This window comes from Manis pentadactyla, chromosome X (assembly GCF_030020395.1).
Source record: "Manis pentadactyla isolate mManPen7 chromosome X, mManPen7.hap1, whole genome shotgun sequence".
Lineage (NCBI taxonomy): Eukaryota > Metazoa > Chordata > Mammalia > Pholidota > Manidae > Manis > Manis pentadactyla.
This window is the reverse complement of record NC_080038.1, coordinates 121,960,108-121,985,130: the sequence shown is the minus strand read 5'-3', so window position 1 is coordinate 121,985,130 and position 25,023 is coordinate 121,960,108. Positions and strand designations below refer to the sequence as shown.

Genomic DNA, 25,023 nt, shown 5'->3' with positions numbered 1-25,023 from the left:
AGGGACCCCAATACTAGGGAAACAGGGCAGAAAGACCGACCGGTGAGCAGAGGCCTGAGGCTGGCACCGGAGAATAAAGAAAAACGAACGACCACCTTTTTTTTAATTAAAAACTTTTTTTTTTTTTAATTAAAAAAATTTTTTTTCTTGTTTTTTTTGTGGTCGTTGTTTTGTTTTGGCGGGTGCTTTTTGGAAGTCTTAAAGGGGCAGGGCGGGCCACTTAATCCAGAGGTAGGGAATCCGGGATCTCTGGGCACTCTAACCCCTGGGCTGCAGGGAGCAGGGAGGCCCCTTACGGAGATAAATAGCCTCCCAGCAGCTCCTGCTCCAACGCGACTCCACCATTTTGGAGTAGCTGCCCGAGCCAGGCCACGCCCACAGCAACAGCGGAGATTAACTCCATAGCAGCCGGGCAGGAAGCAGAAACCCTGTCTGCGCGCAGCTGCGCAGCACAAGCCACTAGAGGTCGCTGTTCTCCCAGGAGAGGAGGGCCACAAACCAACAAGAAAGGAAGTCCTTCCAGCCGTCACTCGTCCCAGTTCTGCAGACTATTCCTATCACCATGAAAAGGCAAAGCTACAGGCAGACAAAGATCACAGAGACAACACCAGAGAAGGAGACAGACCTAACCAGTCTTCCTGACAAAGAATTCAAAATAAGAATCATAAACATGCTGACAGAGATGCAGAGAAATACGCAAGAGAAATGGGATGAAGTCCGGAAGGAGATCACAGATGCCAGAAAGGAGATCGCAGAAATGAAACAAACTCTGGAAGGGTTTATAAGCAGAATGGATAGGATGCAAGAGGCCAATGATGGAATTGAAACCAGAGAACAGAAACGCATAGAAGCTGACATAGAGAGAGACAAAAGGATCTCCAGGAATGAAACAATATTAAGAGAACTGTGTGACCAATCCAAAAGGAACAATATCCGTATTATAGGGGTCCCAGAAGAAGAAGAGAGAGGAAAAGAGATGGAAAGTATCTTAGAAGAAATAATTGCTGAAAACTTCCCCACACTGGGGTAGGAAATAATCGAACAGACCACGGAAATACACAGAACCCCCAACAGAAAGGATCCAAGAAGGGCAACACCAAGACACATAATAATTAAAATGGCAAAGATCAAGGACAAGGAAAGAATGTTAAAGGCAGCTAGAGAGAAAAAGGTCACCTATAAAGGGAAACCCATCAGGCTAACGTCAGATTTCTCAACAGAAACCCTACAGGCCAGAAGAGAATGGCATGATATATTTAATACAATGAAACAGAAGGGCCTTGAACCAAGGATACTGTATCCAGCACGACTATCATTCAAATATGACGGTGGGATTAAACAATTCCCAGACAAACAAAAGCTGAGGGAATTTGCTTTCCACAAACCACCTCTACAGAACATCTTACAGGGACTGCTCTAGATGGGAGCACTCCTAGAAGGAGCACAGCACAAAACACCCAACATATGAAGAATCGAGGAGGAGGAACAAGAAGGGAGAGAAGAAAAGAATCTCCAGACAGTGTATATAACAGCTCAATAAGCGAGCTAAGTTAGGCAGTAAGATACTAAAGAGGCTAACCTTGAACCTTTGGTAACCACGAATTTAAAGCCTGCAATGGCAATAAGTACATATCTTTCAATAGTCACCCTAAATGTTAATGGGTTGAATGCACCAATCAAAAGACACAGAGTAACAGAATGGATAAAAAAGCAAGACCCATCTATATGCTGCTTACAAGAAACTCACCTCAAACCCAAAGACATGTAAAGACTAAAAGTCAAGGGATGGAAAAACATATTTCAAGCGAACAACAGTGAGAAGAAAGCAGGGGTTGCAGTACTAATATCAGACAAAATAGACTTCAAAACAAAGAAAGTAACAAGAGATAAAGAAGGACACTACATAATGATAAAGGGCTCAGTCCAACAAGAGGATATAACCATTCTAAATATATATGCACCCAACACAGGAGCACCAGCATATGTGAAACAAATACTAACAGAACTAAAGGGGGATATAGACTGCAATGCATTCATTCTAGGAGACTTCAACACACCACTCACCCCAAAGGATAGATCCACTGGGCAGAAAATAAGTAAGGACACGGAAGCACTGAACAACACAGTAGAGCAGATGGACCTAATAGACATCTATAGAACTCTACATCCAAAAGCAGTGGGATATACATTCTTCTCAAGTGCACATGGAACATTCTCCAGAATAGACCACATACTAAGCCACAAAAAGAGCCTCAGAAAATTCCAAAAGATTGAAATCCTACCAAACAACTTTTCAGACCACAAAGGCATAAAACTAGAAATAAACTGTACAAAGAAAGCAAAGAGGCTCACAAACACATGGAGGCTTAACAACACGCTCCTAAATAATCAATGGATCAATGACCAAATCAAAATGGAGATCCAGCAATATATGGAAACAAATGACAACAACAACACTAAGCCCCAACTTCTGTGGGACGCAGCAAAAGCAGTCTTAAGAGGAAAGTATATAGCAATCCAAGCATATTTAAAAAAGGAAGAGCAATCCCAAATGAATGGTCTAATGTCACAATTATCGAAATTGGAAAAAGAAGAACAGATGAGGCCTAAGGTCAGCAGAAGGAGGGACATAATAAAGATCAGAGAAGAAATAAATAAAATTGAGAAGAATAAAACAATAGCAAAAATCAATGAAACCAAGAGCTGGTTCTTCGAGAAAATAAACAAAATAGATAAGCCTCTAGCCAGACTTATTAAGAAGAAAAGAGAGTCAACACAAATCAACAGTATCAGAAACGAGAAAGGAAAAATCATGACGGACCCCACGGAAATGCAAAGAATTATTGGAGAATACTATGAAAACCTATATGCTAACAAGCTGGGAAACCTAGGAGAAATGGACAACTTCCTAGAAAAATATAACCTTCCAAGATTGACCCAGGAAGAAACAGAAAATCTAAACAGACCAATTACCAGCAACGAAATTGAAGCGGTAATCCAAAAACTACCAAAGAACAAAACCCCCGGGCCAGATGGATTTACCTCAGAATTTTATCAGACATACAGGGAAGACATAATACTCATTCTCCTTAAAGTTTTCCAAAAAATAGAGGAGGAGGGGATACTCCCAAACTCATTCTATGAAGCTAACATCACCCTAATACCAAAACCAGGCAAAGACCCCACCAAAAAAGAAAACTACAGACCAATATCCCTGATGAACATAGATGCAAAAATACTCAACAAAATATTAGCAAACCGAATTCAAAAATACATCAAAAGGATCATACACCATGACCAAGTGGGATTCATCCCAGGGATGCAAGGATGGTACAACATTCGAAAGTCCATCAACATCATCCACCACATCAACAAAAAGAAAGACAAAAACCACATGATCATTTCCATAGATGCTGAAAAAGCATTTGACAAAGTTCAACATCCATTCATGTTAAAAACTCTCAGCAAAATGGGAATAGAGGGCAAGTACCTCAACATAATAAAGGCCATCTATGATAAACCCACAGCCAACATTATATTGAACAGCGAGAAGCTGAAAGCATTTCCGCTGAGATCGGGAACTAGACAGGGATGCCCACTCTCTCCACTGTTATTTAACATAGTACTGGATGTCCTAGCCATGGCAATCAGACAAAATAAAGAAATACAAGGAATCCAGATTGGTAAAGAAGAAGTTAAACTGTCACTATTTGCAGATGACATGATACTGTACATAAAAAACCCTAAAGACTCCACCCCAAAACTACTAGAACTGATATCAGAATACAGCAAAGTTGCAGGATACAAAATCAACACACAGAAATCTGTGGCTTTCCTATATACTAACAATGAACCAACAGAAAGAGAAATCAGGAAAACAACTCCATTCACAATTGCATCAAAAAAAATAAAATACCTAGGAATAAACCTAACCAAAGAAGTGAAAGACTTATACTCTGAAAACTACAAGTCACTCTTAAGAGAAATTAAAGGGGACACTAACAGATGGAAACTCATCCCATGCTCGTGGCTAGGAAGAATTAATATCGTTAAAATGGCCATCCTGCCCAAAGCAATATACAGATTTGATGCAATCCCTATGAAACTACCAGCAACATTCTTCAATGAACTGGAACAAATAATTCAAAAATTCATATGGAACCACAAAAGACCCCGAATAGCCAAAGCAATCCTGAGAAAGAAGAATAAAGTAGGGGGGATCTCACTCCCCAACTTCAAGCTCTACTATAAAGCCATAGTAATCAAGACAATTTGGTACTGGCACAAGAGCAGAGCCACAGACCAATGGAACAGACTAGAGAATCCAGACATTAACCCAGACATATATGGTCAATTAATATTTGATAAAGGAGCCATGGACATACAATGGCGAAATGACAGTCTCTTCAACAGGTGGTGCTGGCAAAACTGGACAGCTACATGTAGGAGAATGAAACTGGACCATTGTCTAACCCCATATACAAAAGTAAACTCAAAATGGATCAAAGACCTGAATGTAAGCCATGAAACCATTAAACTCTTGGAAGAAAACATAGGCGAAAACCTCTTAGACATAAACATGAGTGACCTCTTCTTGAACATATCTCCCCGGGCAAGGAAAACAACAGCAAAAATGAACAAGTGGGACTATATTAAGCTGAAAAGCTTCTGTACAGCAAAAGACACCATCAATAGAACAAGAAGGATCCCTACAGTATGGGAGAATATATTTGAAAATGACACATCCGATAAAGGCTTGACGTCCAGAATATATAAGGAGCTCACATGCCTCAACAAACAAAAAACAAATAACCCAATTAAAAAATGGACAGAGGAACTGAACAGACAGTTCTCCAAAAAAGAAATACAGATGGCCAACAGACACATGAAAAGATGCTCCACATGGCTAATTATCAGAGAAATGCAAATTAAAACTACAATGAGGTATCACCTCACACCAGTAAGGATGGCTGCCATCCAAAAGACAAACAACAACAAATGTTGGCGAGGCTGTGGAGAAAGGGGAACCCTCCTACACTGCTGGTGGGAATGTAAGTTAGTTCAACCATTGTGGAAAGCAGTATGGAGGTATATCAAAATGCTCAAAACAGACTTACCATTTGACCCAGGAATTCCACTCCTAGGAATTTACCCTAAGAACGCAGCAATCAAGTTTGAGAAAGACAGATGCACCCCTATGTTTATTGCAGCACTATTTACAATAGCCAAGAATTGGAAGCAACCTAAATGTCCATCAATAGATGAATGGATAAAGAAGATGTGGTACATATACACAATGGAATACTACTCAGCCATAAGAAAAGGGCAAATCCAATCATTTGCAGCAACATGGATGGAGCTGGAGGGTATTATGCTCAGTGAAACAAGCCAACCGGAGAAAGAGAAATACCAAATTATTTCACTTATCTGTGGAATATAAGAACAAAGGAAAAACTGAAGGAACAAAACAGCACCAGAATCACAGAACTCAACAATGGACTAACAGGTACCAAAGGGAAAGGGACTGGGGAGGTTGGGTGGGTAGGGAGGGATAAGGGGGGGAGAAGTAGGGGGGTATTAAGATTAACATGCATGGGGGGGTAGGAGAAAAGGGAGGGCTGTACAACACAGAGAAGGCAAGTAGTGATTCTACAACATTTTGCTATGTTGATGGACAGTGACTGTAAAGGGGTTTATAGGGGAGACCTGGTATAGGGGAGAGCCTAGTAAACATAATATTCGTCATGTAAGTGTAGATTTGTGATACCAAAAACAAAGCAAAAAAAAAAAAAAGGGCAGTTCCTGTGTGGTAACCTCCAACGAGTTCTACACAAGGGTATAAAGGGCATATAAAAGTGTAGGCAAAGGGTCTGTTTGTGTTTATACAGAGGATCAAAGCCTAATTGGGCTACCCTGAAAATGAACTAAGATACGATATGAAAAAGAACTTCCAACATCAGCACTCTCGGGAAGACTCATGCCAGAAGATGATCATCAAAAAACCCCAACAAAGATCCACGCACTGCTACAGCTGTAGATGCACTCATCCCACCAGTTCCTGGACTTGCCATGGGAATGAGGAAGGAGATATCTAAGCTGGCCTGTGCATACAGTAAAACAACAAATTTGACTGGATCTATACTGTTGGAACTCAACCAAGAATTTGGAGAAGTGCAAATTGTAGCGCTCCAAACTCTTACAACTACAGACTATTTACTGTTAAAAGAACATATGGCATGTGAACAGTCCCCAGGAATGGGTTGTTTTAATTTGTCTGATTTCTCTCAGACTGTTCAAGTTCAGTTGGACAATATCCACCATATCATAGATAAGTTTTCAAAAATGCCTAAGGTGCCTTAATGGTTTTCTTGGTTTCACTGGAGATGGCTGGTAATTACAGATATGCTTTGGTTATGTAACTATACTCCTATTATGTTAATGTGTGTGCGCAATTTAAGTAGTAGCTTAAAACCTATATATGCTGAAGTTACTCTACAAGAAGATTTGTCAAAGAAATAATCAATCTTCCCATGTTTTCTTCCGCCTGCTACTTCTATAGCTTTTCTTCTTCCTTCCTAATTACAACCCTTAAATAGAATTCGTGCCTCATATCAAATTTACCGAGTATCATAACTCCTCCAAGTGGTAAAGATACCTCAAGACAAATGCTGGGCATAGAAGCCACAGGGCATAAATATGCAAAGAAGTAAAAAGCTAACCTTTTCAAACAATAAGGCTTCCCTCTCACTTACCAACTTCACATTTCCCTGTATGGCCCCGGAAGATGACTGGTTAGCCAGAGATGGGTAAGATTCCTCAAGGGAGGAACAACCTAAGACAGGCACAGTCGCAGGGGGGCCATCAGGTGAGAAATTGGGGATCAACAGAGGTGAGGCTTAGAACCTCACCCCCCCTGTTCTGAGAGAAATCTTCTGCATATGTGGATGTTTTATTGCCCTGGTCTAGCTTGGATTAACACATAGTCTACAGGCACACACCTGATCATCTACATTTGCTCTCTTACAACACTAAACTATGTTTTCTACCTTTATCTTGTATCTACCTACCACTTAAGCATTTTATTAAAAATAATAATAATAAAGAGAGAAATGTGGTATCCACATATAAATCAAGTATAAAAACCAAATGAGTATTCATATTTGAACTGACTGTTTAGAGTTCATAATGCATGAGCAAAACCGAAAGTTTCTGTGATGACTGCCCTTGTACTATTCACTATGTAACTTATTCATTATGTAAGAATTTGTTCTACATGTAAGAACTTGTTTGTTATGCCTCAGAAGATTGGAGACTGACGAAAATTAGGCTTGGGGTGGATTAATGATTGTGCATTGAGCACTGACTCCCTATACAGAATTTTATTGTCGTTAACAACCATTTGATCAATAAATATGAGAGATGCCCTCACAAAAAAAAAAAAAAAAAAAAAAAAAAGGACAGACTTCCAATGGTAAAATAAATAAGTAACCGGGATGTAATGTATAGCATAAGGAATATAGTCAAGATATTGTAACAGCTTGGTAGGGTGATAGGTGGAACCTAGAATTATGTATATAAATGTTCTACCACTGTGTTGTACACTTGAAACTAATGTAATGTAATACTGTGCGTCAACTACCCTTCAATAAAAAATAATTATTTAAAAAAAAAATCACTAAACATTGGAGAAAAGCACTCTTGTTGCTTTATCTCTAAGAGAGGTCTTTCCTTCTCTGTTTTTTGCTTCCACCTAGAAGGTCTGGAGTAGATGACCTAAGGACTTTTTTGGAACATCCGTTATCTTAACCAAATAGGCCTTTAAATGAACCTGTCATTTCGTGTGTGAACAATTAGTGTTTTATATCCTGCTGCCCAGGCATATTTAAAAATTACAATGACACCTTTGTGTGATTTTTCAAAGAGGAGCCCTGTTTCACATGGTACAGCAGGGTGTTCTATGTTTCGTGACTATCTGAACCTGGTATTGTGTCCCAGGAGCTCTGGTACCCCGACTTGCCTCCTCTCGGGAATGGATGCTCCACCAGGAGAAATTAATTATTCAGTCCCAGGTCTCAAGGTACTTGAGGGAGCAGAGATGCTTATTCTTTATATGTATCCTTACAAATGGGTCACTGCCTGTTCAACCCAGGAAGGAAGTTACATCTCAGGTGTTATCGGCTTGCCCCTTGAAAGCTACCAGAAGTGAAGGGAAACCACCATCTCTGAAGGAGGAAAGTCAGGAGGAAAAGAGAATTTACCTTGCCAAAACTGGATTCACATCTACCTTTCCGAATATATTCATTCCATTAAATTGGATGTACCTTCTCTGGGGAAACCAAAGCAGGAGTACAAACACAAATACTTAAGGTTGGGGAGAGCAGGTAAGAATTAACCAGTTAAACAGCCTCCTATCCCCTCTTGCATCCTCCACACTTTCCCTGCCTGGAGGCCAGCCAGTTGTCCCACACCACCCACACTTGCCAGTACATTAGAGTCGATTATTTGTCTCCTTTTGTCAGCACTGAAATGAAGAGTCAGGCTCTGCCAAGGGGGCTCCACTGAGTGGGGCAGTGATTTATAGATGAATTATTTTAAGGAACAAGGCAGCACAGAATGACGCAGTGGGAAGAGTGCCGTGCTAGGCAAAGACCTGTGTTTTAGTGCTGGTTCCAATCCATAATAGCTCTTTGACTTTGGGCAAATCACTTAACCTCTCTGGGCCTTAGTCTGCTTATCTGTAAATTGGGAATACCAACAATTGATGGTTGTAGTGATCAAATAAATCCTGGCTATGGAAGCATTTTGTTAACTCTAAGGCCCTAAATATATGTAAAGGATTGTTTACATAGCCACTAAGGGGCTCCATTCTCCAGTGCCAGGACCTCCGGAAGTACCTAAGAAGTCACAGAGAGGAGAAGGCCCTGAATATGTTGCCCTTATAAGCCATTCCACAAATCTGCTCAACTCCAGCACAGGATGGGAAATGGGTCAATTACAAATAGTATTAACTAAGTAACACTTATGCCACTCCTTAACACTTAAGAGCCCCCAAATGTTTTATGACCATTAGCTTCTCAACATTAAGGATGGTTTGGTACATGAAGTATAAAGTACAGCTTACAGTTTCTGTCCATTACCCATGCGTATGGAAGAGAGAACATAGGGTGGGTCATCCTAGAAAGTGGAAAATTCCAAAGGCACATAGTGTATGATATGGTATGTAATGTTTTGTGGAGGCTATAAGCTGGGGGAGGCACTAAGAGATCACTTATTCCATACAATTTTTCTGTGGTGAATCCATGAGGTTGATAAGCCATATGCAGATAATCCTTACTTTTCCCTCATAGAATATCTTTATTTCACAGGTGAAGAAAACAAAGGCATTTCTTAAGCCTGTTACGCAACTGGGTATCAAAAAGCGAGGCCATCTAACTTCCCCATCCAGGGTTCTACCCAGGAGATCCCATATGTAGAAGAACTCTGATAGAAATGTTCACTGCTACCCACACAGAGAGGTTTGACTATTTGGACTGGTCTTCTCAGTTCAGTGGCATATCTGGTCAACATTCTGTTAGAGACTGGTCAGTAGAATCAGAACATACAAATATACATGAAGACAACTTTGTGGCTGTTACAAAACACACCCACTGAAGTCTGTGGCTGTGTGTCACCAATAGACCTGATTGGAAAGTGAGCACTCTTGTGGATTACTTTGTCCCTATCATGCCATAGGACTGGTTTGACTGCTTCTGGCTGGCACTGGGGGAGGTTGTCTGGCATTGCTTTTCCACAGCCTAAAGGTTACCAAATTTTCACTGAATTTTACCTTGAGTGCAGAAAATGCAAGCATTCTAGGTCCCCCAGGCATGACACAGCTGCTCAAAAGTCTGGCCTCAATAGTGTGTGATTGCTTCCCTGAGGCTGGCAGTGGCTCTGGGACTGATAGTGAATGTTACTATATTTGGGAAGTTGGTCACAACATCCTAACATCAGTTAATGTTTACGAAGAGACAGGTAGACAGAGGGCTGTGGTGTTCATAGGCTTCGTGTGCTGCCAGAAAGGCAAATTAGAGAGATTCTGGTTAACTGTGGTGAACTGTGTGTGGTAAGGTCTTGAAAACTCTCAAATCTGCAGTTTCCTCTGGGCAGCCCTCTCTGAGCACCACTAGCCCAATCTCAGTACTAGTCCTTTTACCCCGGCCCTTAATATGTTTTCAATGGCAATGATATCATTCACAGATTTTCCTTTCAGCTTGCCTTTGTCCAAATGTTGCCTTATATCTCACATCCTTTTGTGTATGCCTGCCTGGTCTTTCCCAATAAAATAGAAAGTACCTAGAAGCAGGGGCCTGGGGCAGTGTGGTGGACCGGATAACCATCTCCAGGGCATGATGTGAGGGATTCTGGAGAGCCTCCTGACTAAATGCCTCTCCATCCAGACTTTCTTGGTGCCTGAAATTGTTACTGTTAGAGCCCTTTTAGCTAGCTAATGACAAAGAAAGCTCCTATTAGGATGTTCATTTAAAGATACCAAACCATTATCAGCCATTAGCACCCACTCTTGAATTAGTATATCACATAAGGTAGTCAGTCACCTAGAAAAGGTTTGGAAAAATGGGAGTTCAGATGAGGGAAACTCTGTGGTTTTCAAACATGACCCAAAAGTTCTAGATCCTGTATAAGGTCAGGCCTTACCCTCAGTCTCCGTTCAAACGCTGAAACGCTGCCTTTGCTTTGCTCCTTCCGCTGCCGCCACTCGATGAGGTTTGCGTTGTGCTCTCCCGGCAGCGAGATGTTGCATTTGCCCAGGGTGGGGTTGACAGCACCGGCCAGGAAGTGGGGCTCAGAGCTGAGGCTGATCTCCATCCCGCTGGCAAAGGTGACCCGTAGGGAGCCGTCTGGACTCACCCGATAGGTACTTTGGGTGTTTTCTGTAGACAGAGGAACAAAGGAGGAAGAGGGGAAGACAGGGCAGGGCAGGAGGCAGAGAACAGGCAAGTTTAGCTTGAGGTGGCAGGTTTGGGAAAGGAGGAGCAGGGGGGACAGTGTGGACCTCACTGCCTTCTGGGCTAGAGTACCGCTCTGCCAGGCAGGCACGCTCACCTTCTATTTGGGTCTTGTTACTTTCACAGCTGGGGTGTCTTGTTTCTTGGATAAAAGACTCCTGTCTAATCCTGCAGGCCATTTTGTTTTTTCTTTTTCATTAAAAAAAAAAAACCCTCACAAACTCCCTTTCTGACTTGGTGGATCCACCTCCTCAGTTTCACACACTGGGAGATGGAAGGTGAAGAGGATAAAGTTCAACCCACATTCCTTAGCAGCTGGGGACACCAGACAGCCGCTGTACCCACAAAATGATAATGTTGACAAAGGCTGCCACCCTTTAGAGTGGATCTGAATGTCGGACAGGTGTGTGTCTGGACCACAACCTGATAACAGAATGAGCCCTTAATGATGGGGCAGACAAGGAACAATTTCTCTGTGTCCAGATCCCCTCTAGTTTCTAAGACATTCCTTCCAAACCTACCCTTCCTTCCTCCCTCCTTTTCTTTCTTTTCTTCCATTCTTTGTTACTTTCCTCTCTTTGAATGGAATGAGCTTTTAATTCTCTTATATTCTTACTCTGTGTGTACCCTAATTCATCCCTTTTATTCACCCACATCAGCATTGATGTAGAATGGTAACCTCAGATGGGGCTCAGACTTCATTTCCTTAATATAACCCAATCTGAACTTAAAAGAGCTTTATGAACAGCTGGGTGTTGGGAAGCTGTTTGATGGGAGAGCAGATTTGGTGGGGATTTAACCTCAGAACTCCCACAGAGCTGTGGTTCTGAGTTGCACTGTGATTTGTAAAAGCTTTGTAAAAGGTGTGATCGTGTTTGGGTTTCCACCTCCATAGCTGGCAAATAGGGAGAAGTAGCCATTTTCTTAGTCAGAAGTGAATTCTACTTATTAACGGTGTTCAGAGGTTTGACAGTAGAAGTTAAGATATGGGCTATGATAGGCGAAGTTGGAAATAGTCTTACCTTGTTTTAAAATATATATGGTACTAGTTGCTGTCAAGTTGGTTGACATGAGGACATTTTCACGGGTGGAAGTATATAGTTCTACTTTTGTCAGCTTCTCCAGGTCACTGTGGAAGCTGTTGACCTCTCCAGTGGGAAATGTGGCATTGGTCAGATGTCCCTCGGGGTCATACCTGAGAAACGTAACCAATCCCAACTTTGAAGCCTCTCGGCAGTGATAACAGGCCTTTGCAAAATACAAATTACTTGGTAGCTAATACAGTTTAACTTTGAGTGATAACAAGTATTATTAACCTCGTTCAATAAGAAGAAAAAGGTCAGGGACATGATTAATCAAATGAAGGTATTTTTTTTTGCAGCTTCTGAATTCTTGATGACTTCCTTGAGCTGTGCTTTTTTATAAAAAAAAATATATATCTGGTAATGAATCACCAGGGTGGAAAACTGATTTATGAATCATGTCCTGCAGCGTGCAGTGTTGCAGGGAGGCCTCCGCTTGCTATTTGGGTTGATCCCATTAGATGCGATGGATACAAAAAACCAGCAGAGGGTACTGTTGGCAAAGGAAAAAGACATACAAATGGTCCCAGAAGCCTAAGAAGGCCAATAAACTGATTTTGCATTGTGATAGGAAAATTATATTTGCTGCTGTTTAAGTTGCCAAATTTCAAATGAATGAATCATTCTTCCAACAAAATGAACAAGCACAGAGGATAATGGAAACATGTTCATTAAAACATTCTGGAGCCCCTGATCTCCAGTGTCACTTAATTTTTTTCCTCTTTTTACAGCATAGTAATGTGTTGTAATTTGCCTATATGAGTAAGAGACAAAAAAGAAATAATTACCTGGGATAATAGGCAATAACCTATATCTGGAAATAAAGTCTAGTGAGTTTACTTTTTTAAAAAAAATCAGAATGATTGTCAATCTCACTGTCCTCCAAATGGGAAGTGCTTCCCTGAAGGCTTTTGATGTGGAGCTGTTCTTTTATTGCCAATAGAACCATGAAAAATAAACACTTCATTAAAAGTAAAGACATGCGCTTGGAAAGCCATTACTGTTTTCTTTTCAAGTTGCAAATTACAAAATATTTAAGCACTTTTATTTGCTTTTAAAATGTTAAACAATTCTATTCTTTTTACCCAAAGTGAGCAGGATACAGCCCGGACACAGTGGAGGGGGAGTCTGGCTCTACTACCTCTTCCGACAACAATTATGCAAAATGGCATAGTGATTTAACATTAATTTACTAGATTTTAAAGAAATCAGCCTGGATAGTTGCTCAAATTATAAAAACTAGACCAGTCTTTGGTAGGCTTGGGAAAAGGGGCTGGACCTTGTTTTATCACACAGAACTGAACTTGAGGCTATACACAATGCTTCTCAAGTTCAGTTCTACGTGTATATGAGTGTGTGTGCACACATGCATGCTATCAGTTTAAATAGTCATGTACACAATAAAAATAATCAAATAGCTTATTTGACACCATAGATCTGCCAAGCTGTAGTTCTTTAATTAGCTGTGTGCCCTTTGTTTAAAAGAATTTCAGTCAAAATGGTTGTTGGCCTGTTGGTCCTATGTGGCTAAGGCCTCATTGTCAAGGAAAGGCCAGAACGTACTGTTTATGTATGGGATTAATGGCAAAATTCTGCTCCCTGCTCAGCCTGTTTGTCCATGGCCTGTTCTGGGGCTCTGGGGCTGCAAAAAGCAGGCACTTGATGAGAAAGGGGCCTGAAAGCACTTAAATGCCCAGCACAGCTACAACCTTGTCTGCTTAGTCTTCATTCCGGGAGAGGAAAACAATGTCCAGCCTTGATTACCCGAAGGCACCAGGAGGAGTTTCCAGGTCGCAGACAGACAGCAGCTGCTGCAGGCCTTCCTCGCCAGGGAGCCTGTGGCCTCCCAGTCTGGATTACACAGCCCGCTCCTCTATGTTTCACGGCCATTGCCAGCAGCTCTGCTTCATTGGTTTCCCTTGCCTGATTTCTAAGGGGTTTCCTCAACCCTTGGCAAGGTCACACATCATCCTTCTGCCAGGAAATCAGACCTAGGATGCATGCAGGTTCCCAGTGGCTTTCCGGCTTGGCCATTTCCTTCTTTCCCAGTCACATAGCCCCTTGTTTCGAAGGAAGACTTCATCTCAAGGTGAGGGTAGTGGCTGTGTCCACTCCTCGGGACAAAGGACAAGATCAGATGCCAACAGAACCAGCCCTGGTCATGGGTATAGGGCCCCAAATTCCAACAAACCGAGCAGTGGCCTAACCCCCCGCCCTCAAACTCCTTTTGAGCTCAGTCACTGATGCCTTTGGTCTGAGGTCATATGTTTAAAAGCTCATTCCCAATATCACAGCCATGTTCCTGCATCTTCTGTTCCCATCCCCACTCCCCAGATTGACAGGAGTACATTTGGAGAGGGAAGCTAAACAGTTCTGGATAAGACTGATTACTCAGATCTAGCTGGGAGCGACTGCCTGGTCCTTTTCTGGTAAGGCAATGGTGTTGCGGATCAGGTAGAATTTACCATTGTCCTGCCCAGTTGCTGGGTAGCTAGAAAGTTCTATCTCCTGATTTCCTTTCTGTGGTTGGATAGGCATCCTTATTTGAAAGCATACATTTGATTTTAACTCTATCATAAACAAAGCACTCTACCTCAAGGGCCTTATGCTGAGTGAAATAAGTCAGACAGAGAAAGACAAATAGTGTATGATCTCACTTATATCTAAGTAGAATCTAAAAAAATAAAACACAAAGAACCACACACACCAGACTCTTAGGAAAAGAGACCAAATTTGTGATTACCAGACATAAGGTGGGTCGGGGAATCGAAGGAAGGTGGTCAAAAGGTACAAACTTCCAGTTTTAAGATAAATAAGGACCTGGGATGTAATGTACAACAAGAGAACTATCGTTAACACAGCTGTATGGTATACAGAAAGTTGTTATGAGAGTAAATCCTAAAAGTTCTTATCAGAAGGAAAACCATTTTTTGTATCTACATGAGATGATGGATGTTCACTAAACTTACTGTGGTAACACTTCACAATGCTACCTGTAAGTCAAGTAATTACGCTGCATAAACTTATACAGTGCTGTATGTCAATCATATCAATAACAATGAAGGAAACGCCCCCAAACCAAAAACACTCAAGCCCCCAACACACTCATGGACCCCAATTCTGCTAGTCACAGTCAAAGCAATCACATTTGGTGGCAACTGCAGTGTGGTGTCACATGTGCTCAATCATTTACATGGCCCTCTGTCTAAACACACAGGCCCACCTCTTTTGTGGGGTCATTTCCAAAGCAGGAGTGACAGGCAGATGTACTCATCAGTGGATTTAATTCCCACAACTTTGGGAAGATTGCTCAAAAGTGGATAAGAAATAAAGGGAGGCTTTGACTTCCTCTGGCTTGCCTGAGCTTTTTTTCCCTCCATCATGGGGGAATGCATGTTTCCAGACTGAATGTCAAAGAAATAAGTTTAATCAAAATCTCTTGTGCTGTGTGTGTCCCTTTGGTGTCTACCTCCTTTGGTGCACAGTACAAGTCAGTATGCTGTAACTGATCCCCTCGGGCCACACCATGGTGGCAACCCTCTCATCCCCCCTACTGCCTCCAAAAAGGGGAGCAACTCGCTTAATCTGGCCTGCAAATTTTGGTTGGTGAATGGTGTGATCAGGCAATGACTGCTGATTTCATAGTCATCAGAAGTGAGTTTGGTAAGAGTAGATGTGCCATCAGATTGTCCCTTCCTGTCCTGATTTTACAGAGTTCCACTATGAGGGTCCCATAGGACAACTGACCAATGAAGTATTGAGTAACTACCTTTTGGCTCAGCGCCATGATAGGCTGTGTGAGGAGCATACAGTTTACCAGGGAGATGATATTTACACATTATTAAAAATATATTTGATCTGATACTTTGTAAGAGATAGCCTGCCCTTTCCTTTGAGGACAATTAAGCCAGAGCTAAGCCATGCAGAGTAAAAACTAGAAGCTCCTTTACTTTGCTTTTAAGAAAATATGGAAGACTGTAGAAGGAAAGTTCATTATGTATCTTTTAAGTGGAAACACACATCTACACCCTCTCATGCCAGAAGCCCGACCGATGTTAATAGCATTCTCTGGGAAATACTGGATTCCCTTTCCTAAACCAATAACCTCGTTTGGCTTCCTATGTTTCAACTCCAAGTCCATGATGCTCTTCTACCTTTGCTTATCCTTTATTCAATAAATATCAGTCGTGTGCTAGGTACTGGGGGAACAATGCTGAATAAAATCCAAAGTCTAGTGGGGCAAATAAGATATGCATACAACTGACTCTAATGCCAGAATGTTGCCATGTACTTCTGTAAACAAGAAGTTGTAGAAGATCAGAGGAAGTGGAAGTCATATGCAGCTGGACTAAGCAGCAGAAGAAAAGGAGCTGGTATTTGAATCCTGGAAGGTAGGCAGAGGTCAATCCCTTGATAGATGGAGGCTGGGGAGGAGGGAAGGCATTCTAAAGAGAGGCAATGGCATGAAGAAAAGCAGATGGGTGGATGGGATGTCCATTGGGAGAACTGGCTTGCTGGAGCAGAAGGTTCCCTTGGAGGGTAGTGGGAGATACAGCTAGAGAGGCATGTTGGAACCAGAGTATGGGGGAAGTGTGGTACCAGACTCTGGAGGAAAGCATGTAGTCAGTAGAGAATGTAGAGGCAGAGAAAACTTTTTGGAGGGAACAGTATGATTACAGGTGTGTCTTGGTGGCAATGAATCTTGGAAAGGAAGATATGGGGCAGGGAGACCTGTTGGGAGGCTGCAACCTCAGTTTGTATAAGAGAAGATGATGCCTTCTTGCCTTTATTAAATGTATTGTGATTTCTTGTCATTGACTTGATTTTCTGGACTAGGTTATAAACTCAGATCTTTAGAGGGAGGGTGCAGAGTCTTATTCATCTCCATATTTTTGGCATCTGACATGGATTCTCACTACATATGCTCGTCGAGTAAGTGAAACGGGATGCTGCCAGTGGCAGTGGAAAGGATGGGTGGATCTGAGAGTCAGTGTGGTTCGAGAACAGACAGAGCCTTTTATGGTGGTGTTGGAAGGCTAGATTCAGCTTACACAGATGCCCTGTGCAGTGCAGCTAATCTTCCCTCCCAGCCTCTGAACGCTTCTCCTGGCCGTGCCTCTCTTCCTTCTGCTCATTCCCTTTCTCTCCTGCAGGTGTCCCTGGGATGACCCACGATAATTCTGTCTGCCCATCCTTGATCCTGATCAAAAGCGTAAAGCACACCGAGAGGTGACCGAGCAAAAGTGTTGAGTCTATCTCTGGAGACCTAAAGGAACAGTTGACAGGTCTATGCTCTTATTTAATTGAAATCCTTAGCCTAGCTGGGGGCAGGGGTCTGGACCACTTGACACCTTAGTTCCCTCCCTACTCTGACAGTCTACAAAGCATTGGAAACATTTTGATGTGTTTAGATTAGCTATTCATTTACATAACCAGCTCTACATGGGAATCATATCCCATGCCCAGGCAAATATCTCACCCAGAAACATGGCTTTTTACTTTGCCCCCTCTCCCCACTTCTATTTAGGGAGAAGGGAAAATTCCTCATTATCCAACTTCCATAAAACCGAACATTTTGCAAAATAGCCTAGAAGGCACCCAGAGCTGTTATGAGGGCTTTTCCAACCTGTCAGTGGATGGCTTTTGTTTGGAGGAGGGATATGCTAATGAAGTCCAGAAACAGAGAATACAGAAGACCAGGGCTAAAGAAATCATGTGAACACACAGTCTCCTTCGAGTGGAGGGCTCCCCACAAAGGGCAAGGGGCTGAGGAGCTGTCAGCTCAGCCCGGATAGGCAGCAGACGCACTGACATTTTGGCCTCAGTCTGGGACCTTTTCAGTTGAGTACAACTGAAGCTTTTGCCAGGGAAATGTCTGGGAGACAAGCAAGGGCGTCCTGACTACTCTTGCAGCTTCGTGGGCAAAGAAGGCTTGCCTGCTGAATGAGTTGCTGGACCCTGCCTGCCCTTGGACCTCCCCTGTGGCAGGATCATTGAAATTAGGAACCCACCAGTCCTTTGGGCCAGAACCCCTGCCTCATTTGGCCAGGAGTCCTGCCTTGACAGTCACCTCCCTGCTAGCCATTTCTCTGTGGCCAGCTTCTCTCTGACACTCAGAACACTTAGGAGCAGTCAAGCATCAAGTACTAATAGTTGGGGTGTGCACTTTTGGTCCTGATCCAAGTCAACCGGAATTATGAAAATCGGTGAACTATTTAAACAATATCACACTAAACAGCAGCCCACATACTACCACCACACCAAGGTGTACTTTAAAATCCCATTTGGATTATCCACCATTCAGGGACATCTGTGTCTATTCTCTTCCCCATTGCCACAGATAATTGAGAGTTGGATGGAATTTTGGCTTAGCTACCTCTATGTAGCAGTCTTCCATCCTGCCAAATTTTACTTCTGTTTCTGCTTCTCTGTTGCTCATGTCAGAACAGAATTTCTACCTCCACCTTGATCAATACTTGGTCCTCTTTGGCCACAGAAGGCAGCATCCTCACCTCAGAGAAACGCTTGAGTTCTTTTGAGAAGGCCTGTTAGCAGTGGCAGGGCTGCCCTTTATTGACCCCAGCAAAGCTCTGAACAGGAGTGGAGTGTATTCCCCAGGTTCAGAAGGACAAGGAAAAACTAAAGGGAGTGTTCAAAACTGGCCAAATCACTGGGGGATAAAAGTGAAAGATGTCAGATCATGCACAGAGAAGACTGTTGGAAGGATTATCCACATGACCTAGGTTGGGAAATAGCTCATTTCTGTATACAGGTAAGAAGGGACAGAGCCAGTGTCTTACTGGGGATTGCTGCGGAGCACCAGAATGGATTGCTTCAGGAGGAAGAGGACCCTTCTCCACTGTCCAGATGCTATTTGGTCAAGAGGGTTTCAACCTAATCCTAGCTGGAGTTCAGAAGGCAGAAGAAGGAAGAAATGGATATTCAGCCTCCCGTTCTATCTCATTTCCTGCTACTGCAGCAGAAACCTTCTAACTCCCCAAACTTCCCATGGTCACTGTTGTAATCCCAAATCCTCCTCCTTTTCCTATAAGGCTAGAAGCTCAAAGACCCGACTCAAGACCCAGCCAACTAGCACTGTGAATAGCAAGTTACTTCCCTATTCTGGGCCTCAGTTTCCTTATTTGTATAATGGCCTCTAAAGTCTCTTGGTGGCTATAAAATTCCATGATATTACCCCCAGGTGAAAACCTGTATTTCTCATCTCGTAGCGGCTTGAGATCGATTATTCAACAATGATGTTAGTTGGTACCTTTTTTACTCACTGCCAACCAAGTCCTGCTAACAGACCTGAACTCCACTTACCATCAGCATCCTTCATGCCACACAGTGCCTGCATTGACACAACCCCAGGGGAAGCCATGCACACGAGTGATCTGACTACAACGTCCTCTTCAGTATCTGGCATTGCCAAGCTTTCCCTCTGCACTGGATCATTTTCATCAACATACAAATACACTGGTATTTCTCTCATTAAAAAAAAAAAAAGACTTCTGTTTACTCCGTTCTCCCTCCAGCTCCAATTTCTCTGCTTCTCTTTATAGCAAAGCTCCTCTGAAGAGTTGTTTACTCACAGTCTCCAATCTCTCTTTTCCCAGTCACTCCCTTTTTATTATTCTATTATTGAGATATAATTCACATACCATAAAAGTCACCATTTTCAAGTATACAATTCAGTGACTTTCAGTACATTCACAGTGTGTACAACCATTGCTACCACTTCTAGAACATTTCCAACACCCCCCAAAATAAGGCCCACACCCTTTCACTCATTTCCCTAGTTTGTGGCAACCAGCAGTGTATGTTCTGTCTCTGCGAATTTGCCTTTTCTGGACATTTCATATAAGCATGTGCCCTTTTGTGTCTGGCTTCTTTCACTTATGTCATGCTTTTGAGGTTCATCCATGTAGCATGCAACAGAACTTCATCCCTTTTAATGGATGAACAATATTCCATGGTATGGATATACCCCAGTGTTTGTCTACTCATGACTTGATGGACATGTGTTCTTTACACTTCTTGGCTATTATGAATAACACTGTGATGAACATGTGTGCAGCTATTCTCTTTTAAACCCACTCTGCTCAGGCTTTTGTCCCCTGCTGCACCACAGCATCTGCTCTTCTCTGGGTAAATGACGATTTCCATAGTGTTAGATGGGTCCACTTTTAGTCTTTATCTTACTAGACTTACCAGAAGTATTTGACACAACTGATCACTTCTTTCTGTTTTACTTGGCTTCCAGGACACACCACTCTCCTAGATTCCCTCCTACTTCACTGGACTTTCATCACTCACTTCTGTGGAGATCGCATCTCATTTCATGGCTTTAAATACAATCTAAACACTCATGGATACCAAATTTGGATCTCCAAGCTTCAAATCTCCAGCCCCTCCCCTCAATTCCAGACTCATATATACAATTGCCTACTTGATATTTTCACTCAGATGTCTAGCTAAACCGATCACATCCCAAACTGACTCCTGGTCTCCTATGCAGTATAAGGTACTTCTTGCATGGTCTTCCCCATTGTGGTAAATGGTAAGTCCAATATCCAGTTGCTGAGGCCAAAACTTTGGAGTCACTTTAAATCCTCTTTCTCCCACACCCCACATCCAATCTGTCAGTAAGTCCTGAAAGTTCTACTGTCAGAACATATTCAGAATTTTACCACTTCTTATTGCCCCCACTCCCTGGCCTGAGTCGCCATCTTTTGCCTGAATTATCGCAAACCCCTCGGCTCTCCACCACTGGGTTCCCTTGCTTCCACCATGCAGTCTGTTTTTAATATAGAGTGATTCTTTGAAAATACAGGTTGGATTATGTTACCTCTTTACTCAAAACCTCTTACTCAGAGTCAAAGTCAAAGTCTTTTAAAGAGGCCTACAAGACCCTACATGAACTAGCCTGGGCTCTTCACTGATTTCATCCTCCCACTACTTTCATTCACTCTCTTCCAGTCACAGCAGCTGCCTTGCTACTATTCCTTCAACACATTAGTTTTATCCCCACTGCAGGGTCTTTCCACTTGCTGTTTGCTCTGCCTGGAATGTCCTTTCTCTTCCTTCCCCTGAGAGGTTTACCTGGCTCACTCCCTCACCTCCTGCAGGTATTAATTCAAATGTCACCTTCTTAGTGAGGCCTTCCCTGACCACCCACCACACAATGAAAATCCCTTCTGTCCCACGCTCTTGACCTCCTCCCTGCTTTATTTTCTCCATAGAACTCATCACCATCTGAAGTTCTGTGCATTTTACTTGTTTCCCTCCAGTACAACATAAGCTCTTTGAGGGTAGGGATTTTATCTCTTTTGTTCATGGCTGTATCCCCAGCACTAGAGCTCTGTGTGGCATACAGTGGGTGCTCAGTAAATATTTGTTGAATAAATAAATTAACTGGTTATTTTGTATTTTTTTCCTCTAGCTTTACTGGGGCATACTTGACAAATAAATGGTATATATTTAAAGTGTATACAATGTGGTGAATTGATAAATAAGTGAATGGCTCAACTAGTTAGTTTGAAAACTAGTTCATACTTTAGCCATTCCTTGCTTGACTGAACTCAACCATTAGCTTCTGAAATACTTGTTTGTCTAATTCCAGCTTTAGTGTGGTCTTGCATGAATTTTTAAAAATGATTCTCACTAGAAACTTTATCTTTAAGGGTAGTATATTAAAAATTGTGGGCTCTTGAGTCTGATTGTTGGAGTTTGAATCCTGGGCATGCATATGAATCAGGACAAGTTAACCACCCTGTGCTTCAGTTTCCTCATCCACATTTTGGAGACCAAATAAAATAATGTATTTGTAAATCACCTAGCTTAGTACCTGGCTCATAGTAAACCTTCAGTGAACAGTGGCTTTTATTATTCTTATTAAGATCTAAGAAAAATTTTTTTAAAAATAGAGGAAGACTTGCAACAGAACTAGTTTCTTCATCGTGTTTTTAAGTGAAATTTTACCTTATTTTCCCAGCTATGCTGTCAATTTCTTGAGTACATGGGTTTCTACCTCATTCCTGTCTCCTGCAGTGCCACACTTGATTCTTCACTCAGTCTATGTTTTTATAATTATGCTCGGCAAAACTGCTCTGGAGAAATGGGTCTGAGCCCTAGGAGTTGGATACAATTTTCTCCTTGACTTTTTATTTTTTTGTTGTGGCTGTTAGGAGAAAATAGCATGCAACACCCAGCAATTACTTGGCCATTTTCCCACTATAACACAGTCTTAAATAAAAATCCTAACAAAGCCTGTGCTGAGAATGAGACACTTACTCATAAACGGTTGTCCATCCATTTTCGTTACTTTTGGTAGCCAGAAGCCCCGTGTTTCCTGGATAGGTCATCAAGGCCAGATTATAGCCTTGGGCTGATACTCTTTTCAGGACCCCATTGCTGCTTATGGTCAGCCAGTACACCTGCCCGCCAGGCACCACCAGCCAAAGGGGTGTCCCGCCTGCATCCCGGCGAATGTGCACAGAATTGCCGTTGCTGCTGGTAACTGCGCCCAAGTCACCCTCAGCATTGTAGGTGAAATTATACACATAGTCCCTTGTTATCAAGTTCAAGGTGTGCAGGTGGGTTCCATTGACAGTGAACTGGTAGATTTCCTGATCAGCAGGTGAAGCAATCTCATAAAGGTTCATGTCATTCAGGTGGGCTTGGTTCCTGCTAATGGTACGGATGCGAACATTCCCAAGGTCTGCCACGTAAAGAGTACCATCAGGCGACACTGCTAAGGAGGAAGGAGCTTTCATCTTTGCGTCTTTAGCATAGCCACCATCACCTATGGGGAAAAGACCTCGATTTGAGTAATTGTCACCACAAGCATTTATAGGAACACACCATATACGGAATTCACTGTTCATCAAGAATCATTTTAAAGGAAATAATCAGTGAAGCAACATTTTCTGCATGGCCCCCCCTTGACAAATTTGAAGCTTATTATAAAGTCTTGAGTCAGTACCCCTGAAGATGAGCAGTAAGATGCAATTGTCTCAGTTCACAGAAATTTTGTGAAATCCTCAACCCTGCTGTTCAGTATCTGTTGTGTGCAAGATAGAAAACCAGCAAATAATGACAGGCATGGAAACTTTGGCTGGAAGTCCATGAGACTTATTTATGCCTCTTAGTGCTTGTAGGATCTATCTCAGGACTTTCCAATCCTACTGTGCCTAGAGGACTTTTCTTCGGTGAAGTCCCATTGTCACATTGTCCGAGTACACTAAGCCTGTAAGTGCACAATGATTCAGAACATCAAATTTGACAACTGGAATAAACATTAGATTTGCCTTGAATGAAAGATATAAATTAGCAAAATACCTATAAAACTAATTGTCCAGGAAAACAGTGGAAATGTTGATCATAAGTCCTATCGACTAAGTTGCTCACTCTTGACTTTTCTGGGCCAAACAAAGGCAAAGGTTAAGAGAGAGAACCATCTGAGCCTGGATGAACAGTTTAATAGGGCTGCATGGAGCATGGTGGGATTTCCACATCCCAGCAGTAAATGTATGTACTGACATTTAGAGGACAGCCTCCTATCTGGAATATCCACTCCATGTTTTGGGGAAAAGGTTCTTTTTTTAAAAAAAAATTTCATTTGTAAGTAAAGGGCACTGCTGGTTACAGAGAAAGGTTTGGATTTTTTTAAAACAATGTAAGTGGCAGAGTGATGTTCTGAGAACTTTTCATTGTGGGATTTAAGTTTGCCCATGTATCCCCAAAGCAGTCTACCCTTGTCCCTTGGGTTTCAAATAGCACACGCTGTTGATCTAGAAGCCAGTCACTTAGGAGAAGTAATTTTTCCTTCAATAAATGAGTGAATGCAGGTCTTACCTAGTTTCTCTTTCTTCAAAGTATAAATGATGTCATGATTTTATGTTTGTACAGTGATCTTACCTAGAGTATCACCTTTATTATACCAGTTGATCATCAATCCAGCAAGGTGATATAACTGAGACCAGTGATTTCTCTGGCAGATGAAGTAAGCAAGTCATGAAGAGGTTTTGTGGCTTTCCTAGGGTCACCCAGTGAGTCAGCTGCAGACTAACAGGCAGATTCTAGGCTGTGTGACCCCAGCTCATTGCTTTTTCCACTCGCTCACTGCAATGTTCACAAGTAACAATTTTTGCTTTCCTTTTGCCTTTTCTGATGCACGTTTTTCTTTTGAAAACAGAGAGGGTGACTGGTGAATTGCTAAAAAGGTCATACCTGAGAAGCAGTCACAGTTGGGATCAATTTTGCAGTCACAGTCAGTGGGGGCACCAGCTATGATGGAGATCTCGCCATTGGTGGTAACTTGCTGAATGCGGTTTACTTTCCTCTCGTCTGTTTCAGCTATGAAGAGTAACCCGCTGTGGGAGATGCTGATGGCCCTAGCTGACTCCAAAGTGGAGTGAATTGCCACCTTGCTGACCAAGAAGTGATCGATGCCTGGCACTTGGCAGTGAATGGGGCGCCCTGCAATGATCCGCACGCGCCTGTTCTCAGAAATTTGCAGCACAATGTTGTTATCCAAGACATACAATGAATTGTCCATAGGATTGACTGCAAGGTCTGTTGGCCACTCTAATCGCACCTGCAAAAAGAACAGAACACACACCATTAGGTTACAATGTCTTTTCGGGGCAGTTTTGCTTTAAAAGAAAAATTGGCTGATTGGTTCCCCATCTCATGAATGTCAGGAATGTTTGGTGTTTTCAGGCAAAGCTGGGGGAGGATGGTTGATCAAATGTTCTGGTAAACATATTTATCATTCATACCATTTCAGTATAGTGTAAATTTGTTTTTAATAATTCCAGAAGGATCCTCTAGAGCAGTGCTTTTCAGTGTGTTGTCTCTGGACCGCAGCAACAACATTTGCTGGGAACTCGTTAGAAACAAATTCTCAGGCCCCAACCTAGATCTATGGAATC

At 42.3% G+C, this 25,023-nt stretch overlaps 1 protein-coding gene across 2 annotated transcripts in view; it reads right to left on the bottom strand.

The window, feature by feature from the left end:
- Window positions 1-25,023, bottom strand: part of TENM1 (teneurin transmembrane protein 1) — a 735,522-nt gene that overhangs the window by 23,931 nt on the left and 686,568 nt on the right. For both annotated transcript variants that reach the window (XM_036880853.2, XM_036880855.2), the window contains exons 26-29: window positions 24,320-24,686; window positions 22,382-22,892; window positions 12,029-12,201; window positions 10,696-10,931 (exon numbers count right to left, since the gene is read on the bottom strand). In XM_036880853.2, the coding sequence (XP_036736748.2) occupies window positions 10,696-10,931; window positions 12,029-12,201; window positions 22,382-22,892; window positions 24,320-24,686 (1,287 nt within the window). The remainder of the gene's footprint in view (window positions 1-10,695; window positions 10,932-12,028; window positions 12,202-22,381; window positions 22,893-24,319; window positions 24,687-25,023) is intronic.